Genomic DNA, 21659 nt, shown 5'->3' on the forward strand with positions numbered 1-21659 from the left:
ACCTACTAATATACTGGGTTAGTGGGCCGGGCTACCTGCAAGGTCCCTCCTATGGGTGGGACCAGGAAGGGGAGTGGTTACACCCCCTTTCCTTTGTCCAGTTTCGCGCCAGAGCTGGGGCTGGAATGCCCCAGCGCCGGTTTGAACTGGACTATGCATGGGACACCTTGTGTGCCCCAGACAGTGTCTAGTTTCTTTCAACCCTCCCTGCCCCAGTACACTAAATCCTGTCTAGGGTGGTGCTCGCACCTCCCAAGGCAGGAAACCTATTGTCCAAGCCTCCCTCGCTGGAAGGACTCCCAGCAGCAGGAGGTCAGACTTGTGTCTGTGGCAGCAGCATCCATTTTGTGATGCTGGGGCTCTGGTTAACTTTAACCGGGTAAGTAGGTTTCAACATGTCTTCTCCCTCTAGAAGGGAGGAATAATATCCTCATTGCCAGAAATGGGATGGGGGTATTATTCCAAAGTGTGAGACACCTTACACGACATGATTTGATAAAGCCAAACCATAGTTACCATAACCGTTTAAGATTATAAGGCACTTTAAGAGTATATGGTAGGCTATATCATAGAACAGCTATAAGGACATGGTTCCGAAAGCTGCAGACAGGCTCAGCTCATGCTAGAGCACCATCTCACATGTTACCAAGCACTCTGCCTCCAGGATTGTTAAGGCCTGCCATAGGAGTGGCTGATAGGTACACATGTGTCTATATATAAGGTAGGTATAGGAATACTACGCCTAAGCAAGGAGTGATTACACGACCTTGCCCCAGCTGAGTGATAAGCCAGTTGTGTCATAATGGAAGGCCAGGCCATGGGTGGCATAATACATGCTGCAGCCCCTGGTAGGCCTAGGGTACACCTATGCCCTGGGTACCTAAGGTACACTGTACAGGGGCCAATAAGGTGATCCTAACCAATTGGGTTATGCACCTAAAGTACATAGTATAAATTTAAAGAGAGAACAGCTGGGCTGTGGGTCTGATTGGCAGGCCCACAGCCACATCTAAGTCGAAAACCATTAAAGCAAAAGCAAAAAGTGGGGGTGAACATAGAAAGCAGACCCTACTCTCCTACAATAGGTGCATACGATTTGTCCAGCATGTCCTAGGTGTTTCTATAAATATATATATTTTTTAAAATAATAAAAAACAAAGGCCGGCCCCGGGGGATGGGGTCCCCGGGGCCATAAGTGGCCTGAGGAGGGGGGCAACGCAGCCCCCCTCCTAAAGAATAAAAAAAAAAAAGGCCATGACCCGGGGGTTGGGGTCCCCGGGGCCGATTAAGGCCTTGGGAGGGGGGCCACATGGCCCCCTTCCAAATTTTTTTTTTCATTTTTTCAACAAAAAAAATTAGGGTGCTGGCCCTGGGGGATGGGGTCCCCAGGGCCAATAAATTAGAAAAAGGGGGGCCACACAGCCCTTCTTCTTAAAAAACAATAAATAAATAAATAAATAAAAGACCGGCCACGCCCCCTCCTAGCAGCACTCTGCAAACGCGCCCCCTGGCCAGTTGTAAGTTGGGGAATTAATTCCCCTTCAATACTGAGGGTCCCTGAGGGCCAACTAGCCCAACAGGTATCTCCAGTATGTGCCAGGGAGCTGCGTTGCAGACAGGTGTTCTGAGGCCACGCCCCGTTTTACACCTCTATGCAACGCAGCTCTGTGGCACTTACTGGAGGTACCTAGTGTGCTAGTTTGACCCTAGGGACCCTTAGGATTCAAGGGGATTTAATCTCTGAACTTAGAACGGCCACAGGGCGTGTTTACACAGTGGTGAAGGGAGGGGACGGGGCCTGAGGTGACGTGTGCAAACACGCCATGTGGCGCGTTTTAAGAGGTAGTTTTAATCCCCTGCCCTATTATATACTAGGGGCTTACAGAGGAGGTCATGCTAATCCCAGGGGGACCCCAACGCATAGTGCTCCCTAGTGTATGTAGGTGTTTTCACTGTATTCTGAGTGTCTTTTAACATAGCACTGGCTCTAGGACTTCGTCTTTGAGGACTTCTGTTGCTTCTTTATGCATTTCTTTTTTTTCTTTCTGTGCGTTTTTTCTTCTTTCTTCACATGTCCTATCTCTGTAGGCATAGTTAGAAATTAGCATTTAAAAAACCTTTGAAATTCACTGAAAAAGCATAGGTTTCAGGCACGTTATAGTTAGGAATTAGCATTTAAAAAACCTTAGAAATTCACTGAAGAAACCATAGGTTTCAGGGGCGTTATAGTTAGCTGGACTTTTCACTCCTACAAAACCATTGAAATTCCCCCGTTATAGTTAGTTTAGCTAACTATAACTCGCGCGCCCTCAATGCACTGCTGATAACGTCACATATTACATCACTCATGACATGGTCAGTGACATCACTCATGGCATCTCAAATGACATCACTGATGACATCACTGATGACATCATCCTTGTGATAGAGTGGCAGACCTCCTCTCCTCCTAATATAACCTTTGATACACACATTCAAAAATAGAAACTAAAATTTTCAAAACAATGGACATACCAATACTAGTTACAACAACCTATTCAGTAATTCTAAGATCCACATACACATCCACTTATTCACCAACAGTCCTATACAGTCACTCATACATGTACTCACTCATCATATGTACTCACACACCTATTCATCCTGTTACACAATGCCACTCATCCATAGAGTTACTCACACACATAGTCAGTCATGCTAATAAAGAATCAAACATCCATTTACTTACATATACAGTTATACACACACCACCACACTTACTTCTACGGAAACTTACACATACTTAGTCTTTTCAACAATCACTTATAGAAACACATACTTATTCATACAGGAACTCTTTCAATCTCTCACTCACATATACTCACTTATATACACTAATAGTCACATATACTAGTTTAAAACATATGTATTTACTCATAAAGATACTATTGAGACAGTCATTCACTCACTAACACACCCATGCACACACTCATCCACCCATTGTCCTGCACACATGCTGTCTTCAACACATACAAACAGTGAGTCACTCATTCATGCACCTATGCACTACGTAATACCCCCCACCGAACCATACAGACACTCAGACACTCCTACTGATACTCAAAAAACCAACTAATAACCTATATAGACACTCATGTAGCTACTCACCAACCTATGCAGCCACTTATACACAAAGTGAGAGACTGATACAGATATTTACATATTTAAACATTACTCACTAAGCCATGTATTCACTAAGATACACTTAATCAGTCAGTTATACAATCAATTTTTCAAAAACAAATCATCCATTTAGACACTTATATACCCATTTATTCTTCCATCGACCTTGAGATATACATATATAAAACATGTGTAATTTTCAGAAAAACACACATTCACTGGATGATGTCATCAGTGATGTCATTTGAGATGTCATCAGTTATGTCACTGACCATGTCATGAGTGATGTAATATGTGACGTCATCAGCAGTGCATTGCGGGCGCGCAAGTTATAGTTAGCTGAACTAACTATAACGGGGGAATTTCAATGGTTTTGTATGAGTGAAAAGTCCAGCTAACTAGAACGCCCCTGAAACCTATGGTTTCTTCAGTGAATATATATATATATATATATATATATATATATATATGTGTGTGTGTATGTATGTGTGTATATATATACATATATTAGGCCTGGGCCAAAATTCCGTTCTGTTCGCGGAAATTGCGATAATTTGGCATTTTCGCGTTCCGCGGATAGCGCGAAAATGGCAAAATTTCCGCATTCCGCAGCTTAGCGATAATTTGTTTCTTGCTCGTGCTGTAAAATAATACATACTCGCGTGCGCGCGATCGCCTTACCTGAATCCCCGCGTTCGCCGACAAGTTTTCCCGATCCGGTCGCGTTCTCCACGAGATGTTGGATTGTTGGTAGCCATTTGCGCTGTCTCGCGACAGTTCACGCCCGCAGTAACGTCATGCATCGCGCGATCACGTCTTTCTTCTCACGATCATGCACCGCGAGACAAGTGAAAACAAGATGGCCGCGCCCGCGAGCAACCGCATGGGTAAGTTGGCGAGCCGCGACCAAGCAGAAAATACCGCGAACGGGCGGGAAGAAAACTTCCGCATCTTTGCGATATTTCCGCGAGTTTGCGGAGATTTAACATTTTCGCGATAATTTGCGAAAGTGAATTTCGCAAATTCTGCCCACCCCTAAAAAATATATATATATATATTTATGGACAGGTATCAGTTCTGTCTGGTATACCTTGCGGTCTGATAGTCCAACTAGATACCTGTTTTTGAGACTTCCATTGGTTGAGTTGTACGTCGTTTTTCCCTTTTGGGCCAAGTGTGATCATAAGGGTTTGCTTTGGGCAACATTTTGTTTCTTGTGTTTTCCTTTAGGTTTATGGTAGTATCAGCCTCTCGGGATACTTTTCGCATTATCTAATGCTAAGTTACCCAGGGTGTATTATTGAGGGTGTGAGCTTCCTTTCTTTGTGTTTCTTTTTCATTTTTCTGTTGTACGGGTATCATGGTCTTCTTTCTCAGCTCCATTTTATCTATGCAGATGTATATTGTATGCACAGGTGTAAAGTATCTGTGTTGTACAGATCTAGATATAGCCCTGCTATATGCAGAATATGTTTATATATTAATGTGTGTATATATAAATATGTATGTATTTAGATGTATGTATATATAGATGTATGTATATACTTATTTCTTAACATATATATATGTACATTATGCTAGATATCTATGTATGTACGTAGAGCACAAACTATATAGATGTGTGCTTTTTTTGGTACTTTGTATGACAGATTCATATATATATAATTACCATCTTTCCATCTCTACAGGTTCTATGCGTTGTGTAATCCTTGTAGTGGTCACTTTATCTAAAAGTTTATCTGAAGTTGTTTTCTTCAACGATAGACTTTGATTTGCATCAGTCCTTGTACTTGGTTTGGTCTTTGCGACCTTGCAATGAATGCATTTATTCATCTGGGCTCTAATGTGGATATGTTCTGCAACTTTATTTTTCTAGATTTTTTAGGACAGGTTCCTTTGAATACATCCTTACTGGTTTACGGAGCTGTAGTGTACATGGCATTCATTAATGCCTTTGGCCTTTCTAGTCCATAGGCTCATTTCACCCTTTAGGGATCATGTACTACTACTCTACCATTAACTGCTGTCTCCTGACACAGTGGTATTCCGCTGCCCTTGGGGCATGTTTTTTTCCGTGCCTATAAGGTTGTACTTCTTTTCATGGTCTGTGGTACTTGCTAGAGTCCTTCTAAGGATGCCATGCTCCTTTTCATCTAATTCCTATGCACATCTGGTCTCTTGTTGATTTCGATCAGTTGGTTCTCGCTGAGAACTTCTGTAGATTAGTTCGCAGAACCTCCTACGGTTGGGTATAGCTATGGTATTTAATTCAAAAGTTAAGGAATCTGCACCTAGATGTCTCTATCAGATGTATAAGCTACATTTGGTAACACATTATCTGGTAGAGACATAGTCTAGCTGCAGATTCCTTAACGCCCTATCCATCCTCCTTGCTCTGCCGACGACCTGTAGCGTAAGGCCTGTACCCTTTTTCAGCACTGGATATTATACATCAGTGATCTCTGTTTCATGGAGTTGTGTGATTCAACTGACCATTTTATCTTACTTCATAGTTCTTGACTTGGTATTACCAGACCATTCAGTTTCATGTTCTAGTTATTGTTTCAAAGATATATTGATCTTTTTTTGGCACACTGTTTCCACAGCCAGTTTCTATAGTTACACTGCATGTTAGCGCAGGAGATTTCACACAGGAAAACTGACATCCGAGCACCGGAGGGGACTTTTATGACTCCACTCACATCACAATCAGAGCTGGCATCCTCCCGGAGTAGTAGGAGCTGAAAAAATTCCAAATCTACTCTCACACCCCTGGGGAGAATAAGAAAGTTAAAGAACCTGCTGCTAGACTATATCTCTACCAGATAATGCGTTACCGAAGCTAAGTGACGTGTTTCTCTGGGCATCTAGTATTATTTATATGTCAAGCCATTGCTGAATGGTTCCAAAGTATGACTTGTGATTTCACTTCAGGAGTAAGCTCAACTGGTTTTCCTTCCATAGTTTTTGATGAGGGCATCTATTGCTGCGATTTCCTTCAAGGATATTCCAAAATTGATGTCTGATGATTGAAATAGGTAATTGACATCATTTGCCTAGTGCTGTTGAGAGCCTTATAAAAGGCCAGTGGTCTGTAAAAACCTACAGTGGACATTTTTGAAGTTGTATCAGAGACCTTCTACCAATTTAACATTGTGATGACAGGAGAAGAAAAATTATGGGTTGTGATTGCATTTTTATGATGGCTTTAGAGATAAGGGCATTGACAAGTTAGCGTTTACTGTCCAAATGAGTGATGGTAGTGTCCACTCATGCATACCTTATAAAGTGTAACTCTAATGTGATGGTGGTCTTCTAGTGACCACAAACATCTAGGTAGGGGAAACCTAGAATCTCAAACAATGTATGTAGGAAGGTAGGATCCTTCTAGCATGCTTACCCCCACTTTTTGCCTGGTATCAGTGTGTTTTGTATTTTAGTACCTTCCTAATTGGCTACTGGTGTACCTTCTAAATCCCTGGTATATGGTCCTCAGATACCCAGGGCATAGATACACCGGGGGCCTCCCATTGGCTGAAGCATGTATTATGCCACTCATGAGAGACCCCTCAAACTGTGACTACAGGCCGGCCATACCAGCCTGTATGAGCTGGTGCTAGCAACAGAAGTGTGAGGGTGCCCTGCATGAGCAGGACACCCCCTACAAACCCAGTAGTAGATTCTCCAGGCTTTGTAAGTGCAGTCAGCAATTTAATACATATAGTGGACATTGAGTCAATTACGTGATGTCGAACTATATATTGACTGCACCAAAACCAGTCCTGTTTGGTTTCAAACATGCTGGAATTCTACCCTAACATAGCTTCCAGTGTTGGATGTAGGATCCCATGTACTGGTGGCTCCCCTAAGGAGCCCCCCTATATTCCCGGTACCAGCCTTTCAGGGACTAACAGCAAGCTAGTGCTGCTGCAGACCACAGACACGATTCTGCCCTCCTGCTGCTGAGCCAGGCTCAAGCAGGGGAAGGTAGAACAATAGGTTTTCTGTCACAGTGAGTTGTGACCACCGCCCAGACAGGACTTAGTGTATTGGGCGGGGGTGGGGCGCTTGCCAGTGCCACCAGACTGCTTGAATGGTAAAATTTGGTGCCCTCCTTGCATACTACAGTTAGAACCAGTTAAGGGAGCTGTTGGCTCATGGGAGTATCCTCCCCTCTGCCCAGCCCCTCCTCTGGGAGGGCCCTCTGAATCGTCCCAACGCTTTTGTTTGGTTACTTAAGGGCTTACCTGTGGGTGGCTCTTCAGATCTGTCATGGGACAAGATTCAGATCCAAAACCACTTAATCTTCAACTGTCTGGGCACTTTGGACTTCCTTGGACTTCGCCTTAGGAACTGAGACTTCATCCGTAAGACTCCTGTTGCTCCTGGTCTCATCATCCTACCAATCTTCTTCGTCGTCTGTGCCTGTGCTCCATCCAGGTTCTTCTCCAGGCCTCTGGGCATCAAGGACACCCGGTGTAATCTACAGACACCGCAACAAAGCTGACCTGTCTGCTGCTCCTGAGCTCTCACAGACTCTGAAAGGCTCAGCTGCACAAGTGGTGGTTCTGCAACTCCCTCGAGGCCTGCACTGTTTTCTCAGCAAATTTGATGCCAGTATCCCTCGTCGAAACCGCCGGAGCAGTACCCCTGTGCTCCGCATAGTCTTTTCGTTGCCAAGGCTTGTTGAATCTCTTCTCCAAAGATCTTCGGGCTCCAAGAATCTCCAGCATCCAGCATCTCCTGCTATCAAGATCTACGTCCTCACCGTATCCTCTGCACCGTGGGCCAGCATTCTTGGTGAGCTGCTCAAAGTCCTCTTGTGACTCCTGTGCTTTCAGCCTGTGGGCGCTCTTGTGGGTCTTCTTTGGCTCCAGCAGGCTCCCCTGCTTGCTGGAGGTCTCCTCTGACTCTCTTGCTCTTGGTAAGTCCCTTGGACCTTGCTGATCCCAACACTGCGCCTTCTTCGTTTTCCTCATCTGTTGCTGCTGCCAAACCTTGTTCATGCTCCTGCCGGATAGGGATCCCCGGCTTTCGACTTCCACCATGGGACAGCTTGTGAATGGCTCCTGGTCTTCCACAGCATCGCCTGTTCCTCACAGCTGCAATGACAAGGTCACCATCAGCTGTCTTGCATCTTCGTTCATCACTAATCAGTGGTCTTCCGTGCCTCCTGGTCACTCCCGATTGCCATAGACTGTGTCTCCCCTGCTTGCAGGTACTCCTCTTCAAGAATCCACCCTTGGATTCTATCAGACTCTTTCATCTTCTTCACCAGCGGCATCTTCACGGAGTCCTCCATTGTGGTCTACAGCGTTTTCCAACGTCACTTCACACCTTTGCACCTGGTTTCCGCGGTGTAGGTATCCTGGTTCCTGGGGTATCCACAGGTGGGGTGACTCTCCAACCTTCCATCTTCTATGGGGTTTCTTCAGGGTCCTCTGGGAAGGATCCTTCTTGAAAATTGCAACAGCGATGTCCCCTTTGACTTGAATTTAGTACGCAGTAGTGTTTCTACTCTGCACACGGCCTCCGTGGGGTTCCTGGGTACTTACCTTGGGTGTTTCCTTGGGTCCCCAGCTCTTCTAAGTCTTCTGGGTCCAGTCCCAACTTTGGTTGTGGTTCGCATTCCACTTTATTAGCATATGGTTTGGTCTCCCCCTGGAGACCACTGTGTATTTGTGCTACTTACCTTCTACTGTTGAAGTATTGTGTGTATTAGGATTATATCTCCAGGTAGTAGATATACCAATGTGCTAGCGAATGTTTATAATAAATAACTATTTTTATAACTACACTGTGGGGTTCTTTTTCACTTAACCTACACTATAAGTGCCGCAGCATATATTGTGCCCCTCACCGAACACATATTCGCTGCAGTTGCAGACTGTGTGTTTTGGTGCAGACAAAACTTAAGATTCAACATGGCACACATCCCTGTGTTCCATGTCTACGAAGCACTACCTGTGGCATAGGTTAGTCACCCCTCTAACAGGCCTCACAGTTTTAAGGTAGGGTGCACTATAGCACAGGTGAGGGCATACCTGCATGAGCAATATGCCCCTACAGTGTCTACGTCCATTCTTAGGCATTGTAATTTCAGCAAAGCCATATCGAGTACATGGTCTGGGAATTTTTCATTACAAACTCCACAGATCCATAATGACTTTACTACATGCTAAGAAGTTTATCAAACTTCTCAGCATAAACCCACACTGATGCCAGTGTTAGATATATTTCAAAATGCACTCAGAGGACATCTTAGAGATGCCCCCTGAAAAACGACCAACTCACTAGTTTGAAGCTGACTGGTCTAAACCAGACTGCCACACTCAGACATGTTTCTGACCCCTGAGGTGGGAGCCTTTGTGCTCTCGTGGGTCATGAACAAAGCCTGCTTGGGTTGGAGGTGCTTCTCACCTACCCCCAAGCAGGAACAGCATTCAGAGAGATGAGCCTCAAAGGCTTCCTGCCCTTTGTTATGCTAACCAGGGCCTCTCCAGCTAGTAGAGATGCCTGCCCCCTTATCAAGCCCACTTTTGGCGGCAAGGTCGCCGGGAAAATTAGTAAGCAGGAAAGCAGGAGAGATGTGTCTCCTCTCACCCAGGACCACCCCTAAAGTGTCCTGAGCTGAAGTGACCCCTCTTTTGACTATCCTCCATATTGGCTGTGTGGATTTTAGCCAATAGGATCAGGGGTATGCCTACTCCCCAAAGGGAGGGGACATACAAAGGGTATAGTCACCCTAAAGGTGAGTAGCCCATTGGCTACTACCTGCCAGGATCTGTAATGCCCCTAAATTGAGTACTTGGGGGTGTGGGGGCTTCCCTGTACCTTGATCCTTAGATTCCTGTTGACCTAAAGAAGAAGGGCAGACGAGCCATGCAGCAGTGAAGACTCCAGACTACAACTGACTTAGCCCCACTGACTTAGCCCCAGCCTTACTGGCCTGTCTGCAGCCCTCGAAGAAACCTGCTCCAAAAAGCAACTTGTCCTGCTGGTCAAGCAACCCCCACATCCCTGGGAGGACTGCATGCCTTACCTAAAGCCCAAGATTTCCAGAGTACAGCTGCCCTGTCCACAAAGAAACCAGCAAGAAGAGCTCCGGCGCCCTATTAAACAGCATAGCCAGCCCCTGGACCTACCTCTGCACCTGACGCCTTTGTCCCATGTCCAAGTGGCCCACCGGTTCTAAGAAGGATCCCCAGTGGTCCAGAGCTTGAGTCCATCCTAAAGGGACCTCTCTTGCACTCCACGACGACGCCTGCAGCCTCGACATGAAGGGTCCCCTAACCACGCCCGGCTACGGTAAGACTTCTTCAACATCCAAAGACACCCCTGGAACCGCAGTCCCTGGCCTTGGTGAGCTCGACCGACTGCGTACCTGAGTTTTTCATCATCCCTACTTATATCCAGAGCCACCAGTTTCCTTCTTCCAGCCTCCTGGCCTGAGTCTGCAGCATCTGTTCAAAATCTTCAGTCTCCATCGCTTTGCATTGGGCACCCAACGCTGTGTTGGCACTCTGCACCCAACCACAGCTGAGGGTAGGAGAGTTTGGTGGTGCCTCGTGCCACCCCAGTGCTGGTCCTAACCCCCAGAGATTGACCCCTAACTCCTCTTTGCACTCTCTGTCTCCATTGACTAACATTGGACCCCATTGGCCAAATTTGACCTCTGCATTTGGCTGTCCCAGTGCCACTGGTGGTGCAGTCTCTACACTTACCTGACCCTTGCCCAGTGTTGGTCCTAAAACTCGAAGGCTGGATTTGTACATCATGTATTTACCTTTGAAATTGCATGCTTCTTTTCCTTCCATAGGTTAACATTGAACTGTTCATAAAATGCAGTGTCCATTTTTTATACTTAAAGAATTGTGATATTGCAAAACGTATTTTACTGCAACTAGGTATCTTCTAAGTAATGAACATACAAGAAGTAATATTTTACAAACAATTGGTCTTGGATTAAGTCATTGAGTGTGTGTAATCATTTCTTGCTTGTGTGTGTACATCAAATTCTTAACACAGCCCTCTGATAAGCCTGACTTCCTGACCATTCTACCATAAAAGAGAGCATTTAGTATTATCTACTTTAGCCTCTGTAAAGCCTTTAGGGATCCACTGGACTCTGTGCACACTATACCTTACTTTGGTATAGGATATACAGAGCCAGCTTCCTACACTCACCACATACCCAAGGGTACAAACTGTGTTTAAAAGTTGTGCCACTGGCACCCAGACATCAGATCATATTGTCACTGAAGAGTAGTTTGAAGAAAGACTGCCCTGCTGTTTCCTGGACCCAGCAAAGAGAGACTGCACCAAAGAATGGAATGCACCTGCTGCTCCTTTGGCTAGCAAATAGGGGACTGTGCCTGTGGTGCCCTGCTCAAGAAAGTCATGGCTGAGCCTCAGATAGAACAAGTGACTCCAAGAGTCAGTTGGCAGCTTTCTTGTCACAGCTACAGGGCCACAAAAGCTGAAGAAGCGTGTCTTGGTGATTTGGTTACCTAGAACGCCTGACTGCTGAAGTTCAGATTGGGAGACTGGGTTGCATCCAAGTCTGCTGCCAGTTGAAGGGAGCCACTGGTTTTGCTGTTACCGGAGACCAGTAGACTAGTGGCAACTGATTTTTCTCTGGACATCAACTGTCTTTGATTTACATCAACCTCTCTGGCCAAAGCCACCGCTCTGTATTCATGGACTGAGGTTTAGCCCCAGGAAGACCCCCGTCACTGGATTAGCATCCTTGAACATCTTCAGCATCCTGCATCCCTTGCATCAGGACTACTCCATTAAAGTATATGGCGGTTTGCCGGTAGAGCCTGGAACTGGAATGAACACTACTTTGACTGTGAGGAACCTGTCCAACTAAGCCTTTTTGACATCTGAGACTCACTCCCTGCCATAGTTGGTCGCCCAAAGTAGAGCCAGAGTAGTAGTTACAACTTTATAAAAGTTTTACAGATTTTACCGCTAGCTTGGTTCATTATAGTGATTTATTGCACTATATGTAAAAGCAGTCATTTATTGCTCCTTTGAAAACTCATATCTCTGGACACTGCAGGGATTTGTGTCATTGACGGGTCTATGTCAAAATAAAAATACAACCTATTTTTATAAATTTGGTGTCTGATTTTTGCTTAGTCTTCTTTCTGTCTCATTCAACTGTTTTGGTTCTGCTTAATGCTATATATTTGTTCCTTGGTTAAAGCATGACTGCACAGAGCCCGTGCTACCTAGGGTTGAGCTAAGATTTTAAAAAGGAATATGATGGGACCCAGAACACGTATTTAGTTTATTACATGGAAGGGTCTCACAACCGCACCATATAATAAACCACTTTGCTCACGTTTGTTTGCATACTGTATCTATAGTATGATTTACTACACAGGTTGCTTCTCACCCAAAAGTTTGCAACATATGTTTCCTCCTTCTCCCATCATCATCCCACAGTGGGTCTTTAATCTGGTACTGCCGTTTCTGATGTGTTCTCCATTTGATCCCTTGCACAGTTATCCTCTCAGGCTCTTTACCATCAAGATGGCCTTCTTGGTGACAATAACATCTGCACGGAGGGTCAGTGAGCTTCAGTTTTTGTCATCCAAGTCACTGTACTGAACATCTACCCAGACAAGCTGGTTCAATGAAATAGATCTTCTTTTCTACTGAAAGTCATCACTCCCTTTCATGTAGGCCAATCCATCACCCTGTCTACTTTTAACACTCTGCCACATCCCTCTAAAGAAGAGGAGTGACTTCACCGACTGTACCTAAAACAATCGTTGTTATACGTTGTACCTTGATCGCATGAGACTGTTCGGGTGGATGACCAGCTCTTCCTGGGATATGTCAGATCGAAGAAGGATAAGGCTGTGCAGATGCAGCCCATCTCCCAGTGGATTGTGCTCTGCATTTAAATCTGCTATGCATTGGCCAAGAATCAACCCCTTTGGGCTTGCGTGCTTATTCCACCAGAGCCAAGACTATGACCACTGCATTAGCATGTGAAATCCTGGAATCTGCCAGGCAGCAGGGTGGGCCTTTCTGCACACATTCACAAAACGCTACATCCTGGACAGTGAGGTACGTTGGGACGGGCTCTTTTGCAGACCCACTTCCAGGGAGGTATTGCTTGGGAAGGTATTCGAAGGTAAGTATTTGCGGCTAGAAATCTCTATCAGATGAACAAGTTACTTACTTGCGATAATGCCTTATTTGGTAGAGACTCTATCTAGCCAGAGATTCCTTACCGACTTACCCATCCTCCTCGCTCTGTGAATGGACTTCTAGGGGCAGGGCTTTTCCTTTTCAGGGCCCTAGTTTTCCACACTAGTGGTCACTGGTCTTTGTGGCACCGCACTCCTGGCATGGGAAGTTGCGGAAAGAAACTGACATCAACGTGCTGGGGTGTTGCCTATATAGGCAATGTGCACATCACTTCCAGTGCGGACGAAGCTGCGCGGAGCCGATCAACACCTCCTACCAGCTCGCCAGGATACTGCTAATGAAAAATATATGAATCTAGTCTGATGCCAGGGATAATTCTAAGATAAGGAATCTGCTGCTAGATAGTCTCTACCAGATAACGTGTAACTGAAGGTAAGTAACTTGTTCATTAAGAGTGAAGGGTGCAGGCATTGCAGCAACCTTTATTCCCACAGGTATTGTCATTTCTAGTCAGAACCACACGTTTGTGCCGCACTCTGGAACATAGATTTCAATGTCTCGAGCTAGGAGAGCATGAAAACATTCATAGATCTAAGGCTACCAGCTGTAATGTTTAAAAGGATGAGAAATTCGCAGAAACAATATTAATGAAGGTAAGGACTTTTTATTTTGGTATGAGCTCTGTTCTACTTATGATCTAGTTATGGAGAAGCAGCACCAATTTCATGCAATTTCAGTTTAGTGGGTATTTGCAGTTTTAAACAATGCCCTTCCTTATGCATCTTCTCTTAAATACCTTTCAAAATACCCTAATTGATCACTTTAACCCCCAGACACATCTAAAGAGTCATTGGAGGTACCGAAGTTGATGCAGAGCATGAATGCTATAAGAGAAACACAGAAAGAAATCCCAATTGGAATCCAACCAGAAGATGTGACAAATTTGCTACTAAATTTCGAAATCAGAAAGGTATGATCAACTGAAAAAGAATATGCTACTAAATTTTGTTGTTAGCAAATGAAAAGCTGTCTCCTTCTCTGATTAAGTATGTCAAAGCACAATAATGAGATATGGAAAGCTTTATTAGTGTTTCTAATTTGCCCACCAGCTTATTTCATTAAAAAAAAAAAAATTCTACATCATGAATGTTGCCTGAGGCTGCTTAGACCAATACAAACATAAAACGTGATCAAACCCAAGAATAAAAATCTTGAAATATGAATTATTAAATCAAATACATGAAGAAGAAATAAAATATACAGTAACACAGCATTGCAGCACATGCAATTGAAACTAATAGGTTTTTAATTTGTTGTATAGTGCAAGTAAGGACAAAACTATATTTAAAGAAATAGTAAATAAATTCCAAGCTAGAAGAATTTTCCGTTTGTGGGAAGTATAAAGAAACCGACTTTTTCTGTAATTTACATGGCTTATATGAAAAATCATCAGGCTACCTGAACAGGAGGTTTTTCATGTTGTCATGCTGTGAAATTACACAGAGCAATGCTCAAGTCATTGCAGTTTTCTATTGGTGTTAAAGCTGTGTCTGTTTTGGATGACATAAAACTTGTTGGTGCTGAGGGTATTACTAAGTGGAGCACGGACAGGTTTTATTTGTCTTTTTAAAGGCAAGTAGTTCTATACCAAAGTTGCTACCATTGTGATTGATTTAAGCCTTATTGCAGAGCTGTGTAGCTAGTATGCAGGAATTGCTACCTTCTGAGCAGGATGTCTTGGCTTGAAGAACGATAAGGAACGTTACCTTCTCTATTAATGGTAAATCTACAGATCCCCGAATGCTGGCCACAATACATTAAAAAAGGATACTGGACTAGCTTCATTCCTCAAGCACACAGGACGGACACAAAGTGTCAACTTGTCCAAAAAGTAGCAACAACTAAAACAAGTGACCCAGATGTCCACCCTCATGGTAACAGCTTATAACACAGGGTGTTAAATGATCCCTCCAAGGGAAATGGGATATAACATGGGAATGTCTAATTCAGCATAGAGGTGGGTCTTCTCCAAGATACTCACACCCTCATAGCAGACTTCAAGCATCTTAAGGACAGGGTTTTCCCTAGCAATATTTCTCCTCAGCCGATAAACATATTGCAATGATTGGAATCAACTAGCAGGAAGATCAACTAAAGGATAGTTGATGAGGGTGGTGGTGAGATTAAAACACAGGTGCATAGATATACAGCCACAGTCTGTGTCAGAGGCACTTTCTAATTCAGACTATGCATCACTTGGGGAAGAACTAAAGACTAAAGCATTGTCATGAAGGAAGAGTTGGGCAAAATGATAAATAAATATGGGAGCACTGCAGTTATATCAGCACCTGTGAAATTCCACCTGTAAGAGCTTGGGTTGGTGGATGGGTGGAGGTACCAACATCAGTTGGGAACTAAATGCCCACACTACCTGGCTGCCCTTAAAAGATATATATCGGAAGGGAACAGTTCCTCTCTCGGGGCCTAAGTAGAGAGTATCAGTGGCTTTCTACACATCTTTGTCGGAGATCTTCTGATCTGAGAAACGCCGTAATGTGAGAGAGGTGTGTGGGGCTATTAGAAAAACAATGTCTTCTGATGTGTGCGGAAAGTGATTTAAAATAGGCCCTAACCTTGTTGATTCTCTTTAATAAGTGTTCAAGGTTGGGACTAATTAAAAGTCAGTGAGGCTACGTTAATGTGTAAAGATATTGAGGTAGCCTTTAGTTGACTTGGGTCAACATGTTTCGTGTATTGGTGCTCCAAGATAGAGCGACACTTCTTCAGGACTGAGGGGTAGAAGTCTATATGTAATGACTTTAAATGGTCAGATACAGGGTGTAATCTACCCTTCTGAATAACAAGGCCCTAAATTTAGGGTTCTTGAACTGACGTTCCACCTCCCAGGAGTGGGGTGAAAGGCCTCATAGATAAGGAGAGACGACCCGACCACTTGAACGGGTTCACCTAAAACCGAATGACATTCGGATGAGGCTGAGACGAGCAGGATCTATTACGAACCCGCACTCTTTTTAGGTGAACCCGTTCTAGTGGTCGGGTCGTCTCTCCTTATTTAGGGCCTTGTTATTCAGAAGGGTAGATTACACCCTGTATCTGACCATTTAAAGTCATTACATATAGACTTCTACCCCTCGGTCCTGAGAAGTGTCGCTCTATCTTGGAATTAATGGAACACTTGTATAGGTTAAACCACATAATTCTTGGGTCCGCCCACATGAGTTACAAATTTATTGCCTACCTCAGTGTCCTATTTTTAGGATATGAATGGTCAAGTGTAGGCAAAAGCCTGGCAGCACAATTTTTAGAAAAATATGCACTGGTCCAACCTCCAACGACTCTGAAAAGACTAAAATCAATGTAGGATTTTTGAATTTTGGTAGGGCATACATTTTAGATTATGCAGAAAGAGTGAAACTTTTCTACAACTTAATTAGACCTGATTTTTCAGTACATCATTGGACACAGGAACTTACAGATATCATGCGGTCCATACAAGCTGACATGATGGCATCCAAATATTTACACATGCATGTTGATACAACTAACCTGGTGATCTGCGTGGTTGCTGTACCATCTGGGTACACCTACATCACTTTCAGTGAAGGCGATACAGTACCTATTGCATACAAATCACATTTTTACACTAACGCTGAAATATGTTTTGCACCAACAGAAAAAATACATTCCTGGGTATGCCCCCCTCCATTTGGAGCATTATTTCGTATAAGCAATTTGGGACACTTACCCTTGTAGCAGGTGTTTCCACCGTGATATGCTCACTCAGTGCTGCTACCCCCAGGTAATTCATCAGGTTGTGGCGAGCTATTGTGACTTCTGCCACACTGCCCACCATCACACTGCCCATTCCACGTTCAGAAGCAGAGTCCTCAGTAGCCAAGGCATTTCTAATTTTAATCCCAGCTACCTTATTCTTTTTAAATTGATGTTTCTTAAATTTATTTTCTTGTTTAATGATGTCGTCCAAAGTGCGCTGTCTCCCTCTTTGGCTAGACTCTCTCTTCCGATCTGTGCTCTGACCGTCTCTCTCCGAATATTTTTCGGATGAATCCTGAAACGAACGAGAGGAACGTGTATCAGTATGCTGATACCTGTCAGGCTTCCTAATATTTTCACGGTTGCTCAGAATGTATTTTCTCTCCGTGTGCTCCTTTTGAGGAGACCCATCCCGTGACTGTGTTTTATTTTGTTTATTTTTTTGTTTGTTATCCTATTTATTCTTTGAAGAATAGGGTGCTTGCTTAGTTATTCTTTTCAGAATTGCTCTTAACTAGGGGTTTCCAAGGTCTGGCTCCCAGATTAGCTATACCAAGTGAAGCATATGTGTCTTTGTTAATCGTAGGCAAATCTCCCACCTGCTGTGCAGGAATGAATTCCTTCGGGCGTTGGCGTATAGCCACCGCTGCTGCCTCTCCTTTTATGTTACTTAACATTAACTGCCCAGTACTTGTTCTGTATTTGCTCCAATACATATGGTATGACTTCTATTAAAGGGGTACCATGTGTCCTTGTATATACGGCAGCGAAGATTGTACCCCAAGTGATACTATCTTCTATCGGGGGAGCCGTTCTCATTGGCAAGCAAATTTTCAGTATTCTGTGTTTTTCCTGTGGGCCCGTATAGGGAAAAAACAGCTTTAAGCTGTTCTGTTTTTTGTATTATCCAGAACGGGATTTGCTCCCGGCTGGTGGGAATTTTTCCCATAATGGCATTCAGTGTTTGTGGGCTAATACCTGTAGTAACCAGGTGTGGTTGTGCAGTCTGAGCAGCCCTTGCAGGTTGAACTGTTAATGTTCTCATTATGTATTGAGAAAGATTTCTGTAAATGTTTACCAGATCTCTATAGAGTGTACACATTCCTGCCGCTGTTAAGGCAGCAATGTCTGGATGCAGCTTGTATGAAGCTAAGACCGGCCAGGTCGCTCCTTCTCTGCTGAGTGGACCTAGTCTCACATATTCTGTAGTATGGGGTAGAGCACCTTTAAACTAATTAATGTGCTCTAGGTAAGTTAACAGGACTTCTAAGTCAATGTATGGACAATATTCATCCGGTGGTTCAAATTAAATGTTTTCATGAAACAACTGCCTGTGTACATCTGCAGGTGGCAATTTGACCCAAGAATTGAATACCTCTGTTCTGAATGCTTCGTGTGCCTAAACCATGAAGGTAATATCTCCACCCGTCTTCTGGAGGCAATGTTGTAGTAATATCATAGTAACTGCCTGTCTGCAATTCTCTGAAATATTTAGAGCAATTACTTGTTCTTCAACGTCCTCAGCTTGTTTGGTCATTCTCAGAAGAGTAGTCTTTAGCTAAAATTAGGGATATGGTATGCACAATCCTCCAAGCTTGATTAACCTACAGCCAATACATAGGATATACCTACTCAGCTGAGGCATATTTGTTTCTCTTCCCACTACGGACGTCTCCGGTTAAAATGTGAGTTTGGGTCTCTGAGAAAGCAAGAGTGAACTACTCAGATTGACCGTTAAATAAGAACTCAACTAACATTGGCAGTGCCATGTCATGTAGTTCCTACTAATCCGTAGGATCTGCACATTGTTTCGACAACATAATCTAGGGGCTTGGTGTCAAGACTGATTCTGCACACCCCCGCAGGATATGTTGGCCTGTAGACCAGCTAGCTCACAGTGCCTCTGTAAGCCCCCCTAGCCTTATGGGGAGCGAATGGTTTTTGGCAACCACTGAACATGACAGCCTTGACCCCTCAGGGATCATGGAAACTGTACAGTACCTTTCGCTCAGTCACTCGTGCTCACTTATTCTCCAAGAAAAATATAAAGAATAGGCAGTGGGATGTTTTCAATAATATTTATTGAACCAAAATTATTCTTGCATAAAATACTTGTGATGCAATGATTAGTAGACAGGCGCAGATATACGTGATTACAAGCACCAAAAGCGTAAATAGTAGATGCAGTTCTACCATGGTGCCAAAACAATGTATATATGCAGGCATATAACACATTGCAGTATTTGAGCAGTACATACTCCTAAGATGCAAACCCTACTTTAAGTGTACCTGGAGTGTATGTAGGTGTAAATCCAAGAATCCCCCCAATGTACCATCCAACCCCATTACCTGATGGTATAGAGTGAAAGACCCCGTGTTGGTCACAAACTGGACACTCCTCAAGAGATGTCAGACCGCTGCATGGTGTTTTCTCAGCATGAAAGGACCTCGATGTCAGCGGAAGAGCCTCCTCTCCTAATCTATCAGGATGCTCATCTTTTATAATAGGAAGCAGCCTTGCAATGTGCATATAGATTAGTGATGTTATGGATATGTAGATAGCCATGTCGCCCCGTGGATGAAGATAGAAATGACATTTGTAAATAGTGCGAAACAAGACCTTGTGCCTGATGTTCAGGGCATTGTGATAATGTTGTGTGAAGCTAGATGTGTAAACAAGTTTAGTTTCAGGGAAACTAATCCCACATTGTAGTGCATGCAAATATGTGCAAAAGCTCATAGCTGAAAATTTTGTAAGGACAATGTAAGAAATAAGCTGCTTTGCTATATGGGCCTAATTTGTGAATATAACAAAATATGGTCTTCATCTCCCTGGATGCTGAAAAAGCCATAGATAGGTTGGATTGTTTTGTTATGGAGGACTCCTTGCATGATGTTGACCAGTGTGAACGAATTAGCAGATGGGTCAAAGCCGGTTGTCACTCGCCTGTGAGCTAAGATGAATGGGAATTAGCAGTTCTCTGTGGTGGGTGTAAATAAAAAGGTAGACCAGACAGGGGGCCCTCTCTTTCCACCCCTGTTTGACCTCATGTTTGAATCTTTGGCTCAGAACCAATAACTCCATTAAGGGAGATTTGGCTGTGGACAACTTTAAACTCAGTATGTTTGATGATTATATTTAAGGGTCCCTGTCTTCTGTTTTTACTGATTTTTAAAGGTAAATACAGACCGAAAACATTTATTATCTTGGCTGTATTTATTTTTAAATGTGGATAAAAACGGAAATTGGGTCGCTTTTTGAGTAATTCTAAATGTTGACTGCCAGGCCAATAGCTGTGTGAATTGATAATTGAGGGGGTTAAAAACGAAATGAATTTTAGGATAGGGACTTTAACACCAGTAGATGTGCACAAGGTTTATACTGAAATGTGAATATTTTCATATAAGTGCATTGATGTATCACCTACAGGTGTTCATATCACTGAAAACTTGGAAATATACTAATTTCAGCTTAATTTTTCCACAAATCCCAAAATAAATATTGATAAATACAGACGGAAATGTCCCAAAAATTAATAGCATAAAACCGGGGGCCATAATTATATATCTGAAAGAAACACGTCCGTTAGATTCCTCACCTTAGAATATCCCCAGGCGTCAGGCTGGATCCGGAAAGATTTTTGTAGCAATACCCCTTGCGCGTCGCTAGGCGTCGTCTGCGGCTCCGCGTCCGTCGTTGGTGTCGTGCGCCGGAATGACATCGTCGGAGTACTTAGACGCCGCCCTTGCGCGCTGACGTCAGTTCTTCTTTTTTCCGCGCCAGACAGCGTCGATCCGGGAAGAGCTTACCCCTTGGTCAATTTTTGACTAAACTTTTGTGACTCTTTTTGGTCTTCTGTCCACTCGACTCTGGTGCCGGTAGGATGCCCGGGTTTAAAGCCTGTGACTCGTGTCATCGACTGATGTCGGTGACGGACCACCATCGCCGGTGCCCTTACTGCCAGGGGGCTGACCACGGCGTGGAGTCGTGCCCGATTGTCAGGCCTTGACCTCGAAGGCTAGGCAGGAGCGGTCCCGTAAGCTTCTCGAGCTTCGGCACTCGGCTCCGCGCCGCTCACGGTCCCGGTCCAGGAGGAGGTCCAAGGACCGGTCGCGGAGCCGCAGTCACCATCATCGCTAGTCGGGCTCGAAGTCTTTGGGTAAGTCGAAGCGATCTAAGAAGTCCAAGAGGCGACACCGCTCTTCGGACTCCCCTCGCCGGTCGCGCGACTCGGCCAAGGGTCAGGGTGGTCCCAACCCCGCGGCTCTGTCGGAGCTGCAGGAGATGCGTCCGTCCCCATACCCACCGGTCCGTGGGACTGACGCGACTCCAGTGGAGGTCAGTGCCTTCCTCTCGGCCATGAGGGGCCTGGCTCCGCCGTCGACGCCTGCCGGTGCGCCTTCGGGACCGCAGGCTCGACTGGGCAACCTCTCGTGCCGGCGGCTCCGGCGCCGTCGACGACTTCGGTCCCGACGCCGCAGGTCCCCGAGGGATCCAGACCTGGATCTCTGCCGGCGCCGGTCGACCTCAC

The 21659-nt window shown here is 44.5% G+C and overlaps 1 protein-coding gene across 1 annotated transcript in view; it reads left to right on the forward strand.

Annotated features, from left to right (window-relative positions):
* Positions 1 to 21659, forward strand: part of VPS13C (vacuolar protein sorting 13 homolog C) — a 2873871-nt gene that overhangs the window by 1093278 nt on the left and 1758934 nt on the right. Inside the window, exon 36 of the mRNA XM_085648297.1 lies at positions 14166 to 14302. Coding sequence (XP_085504423.1) covers positions 14166 to 14302 — 137 coding nt within the window. The remainder of the gene's footprint in view (positions 1 to 14165; positions 14303 to 21659) is intronic.

The sequence above is a fragment of the Triturus cristatus genome, chromosome 3_2 (assembly GCF_964204655.1).
Source record: "Triturus cristatus chromosome 3_2, aTriCri1.1, whole genome shotgun sequence".
Taxonomy (NCBI): Eukaryota; Metazoa; Chordata; class Amphibia; order Caudata; family Salamandridae; genus Triturus; species Triturus cristatus.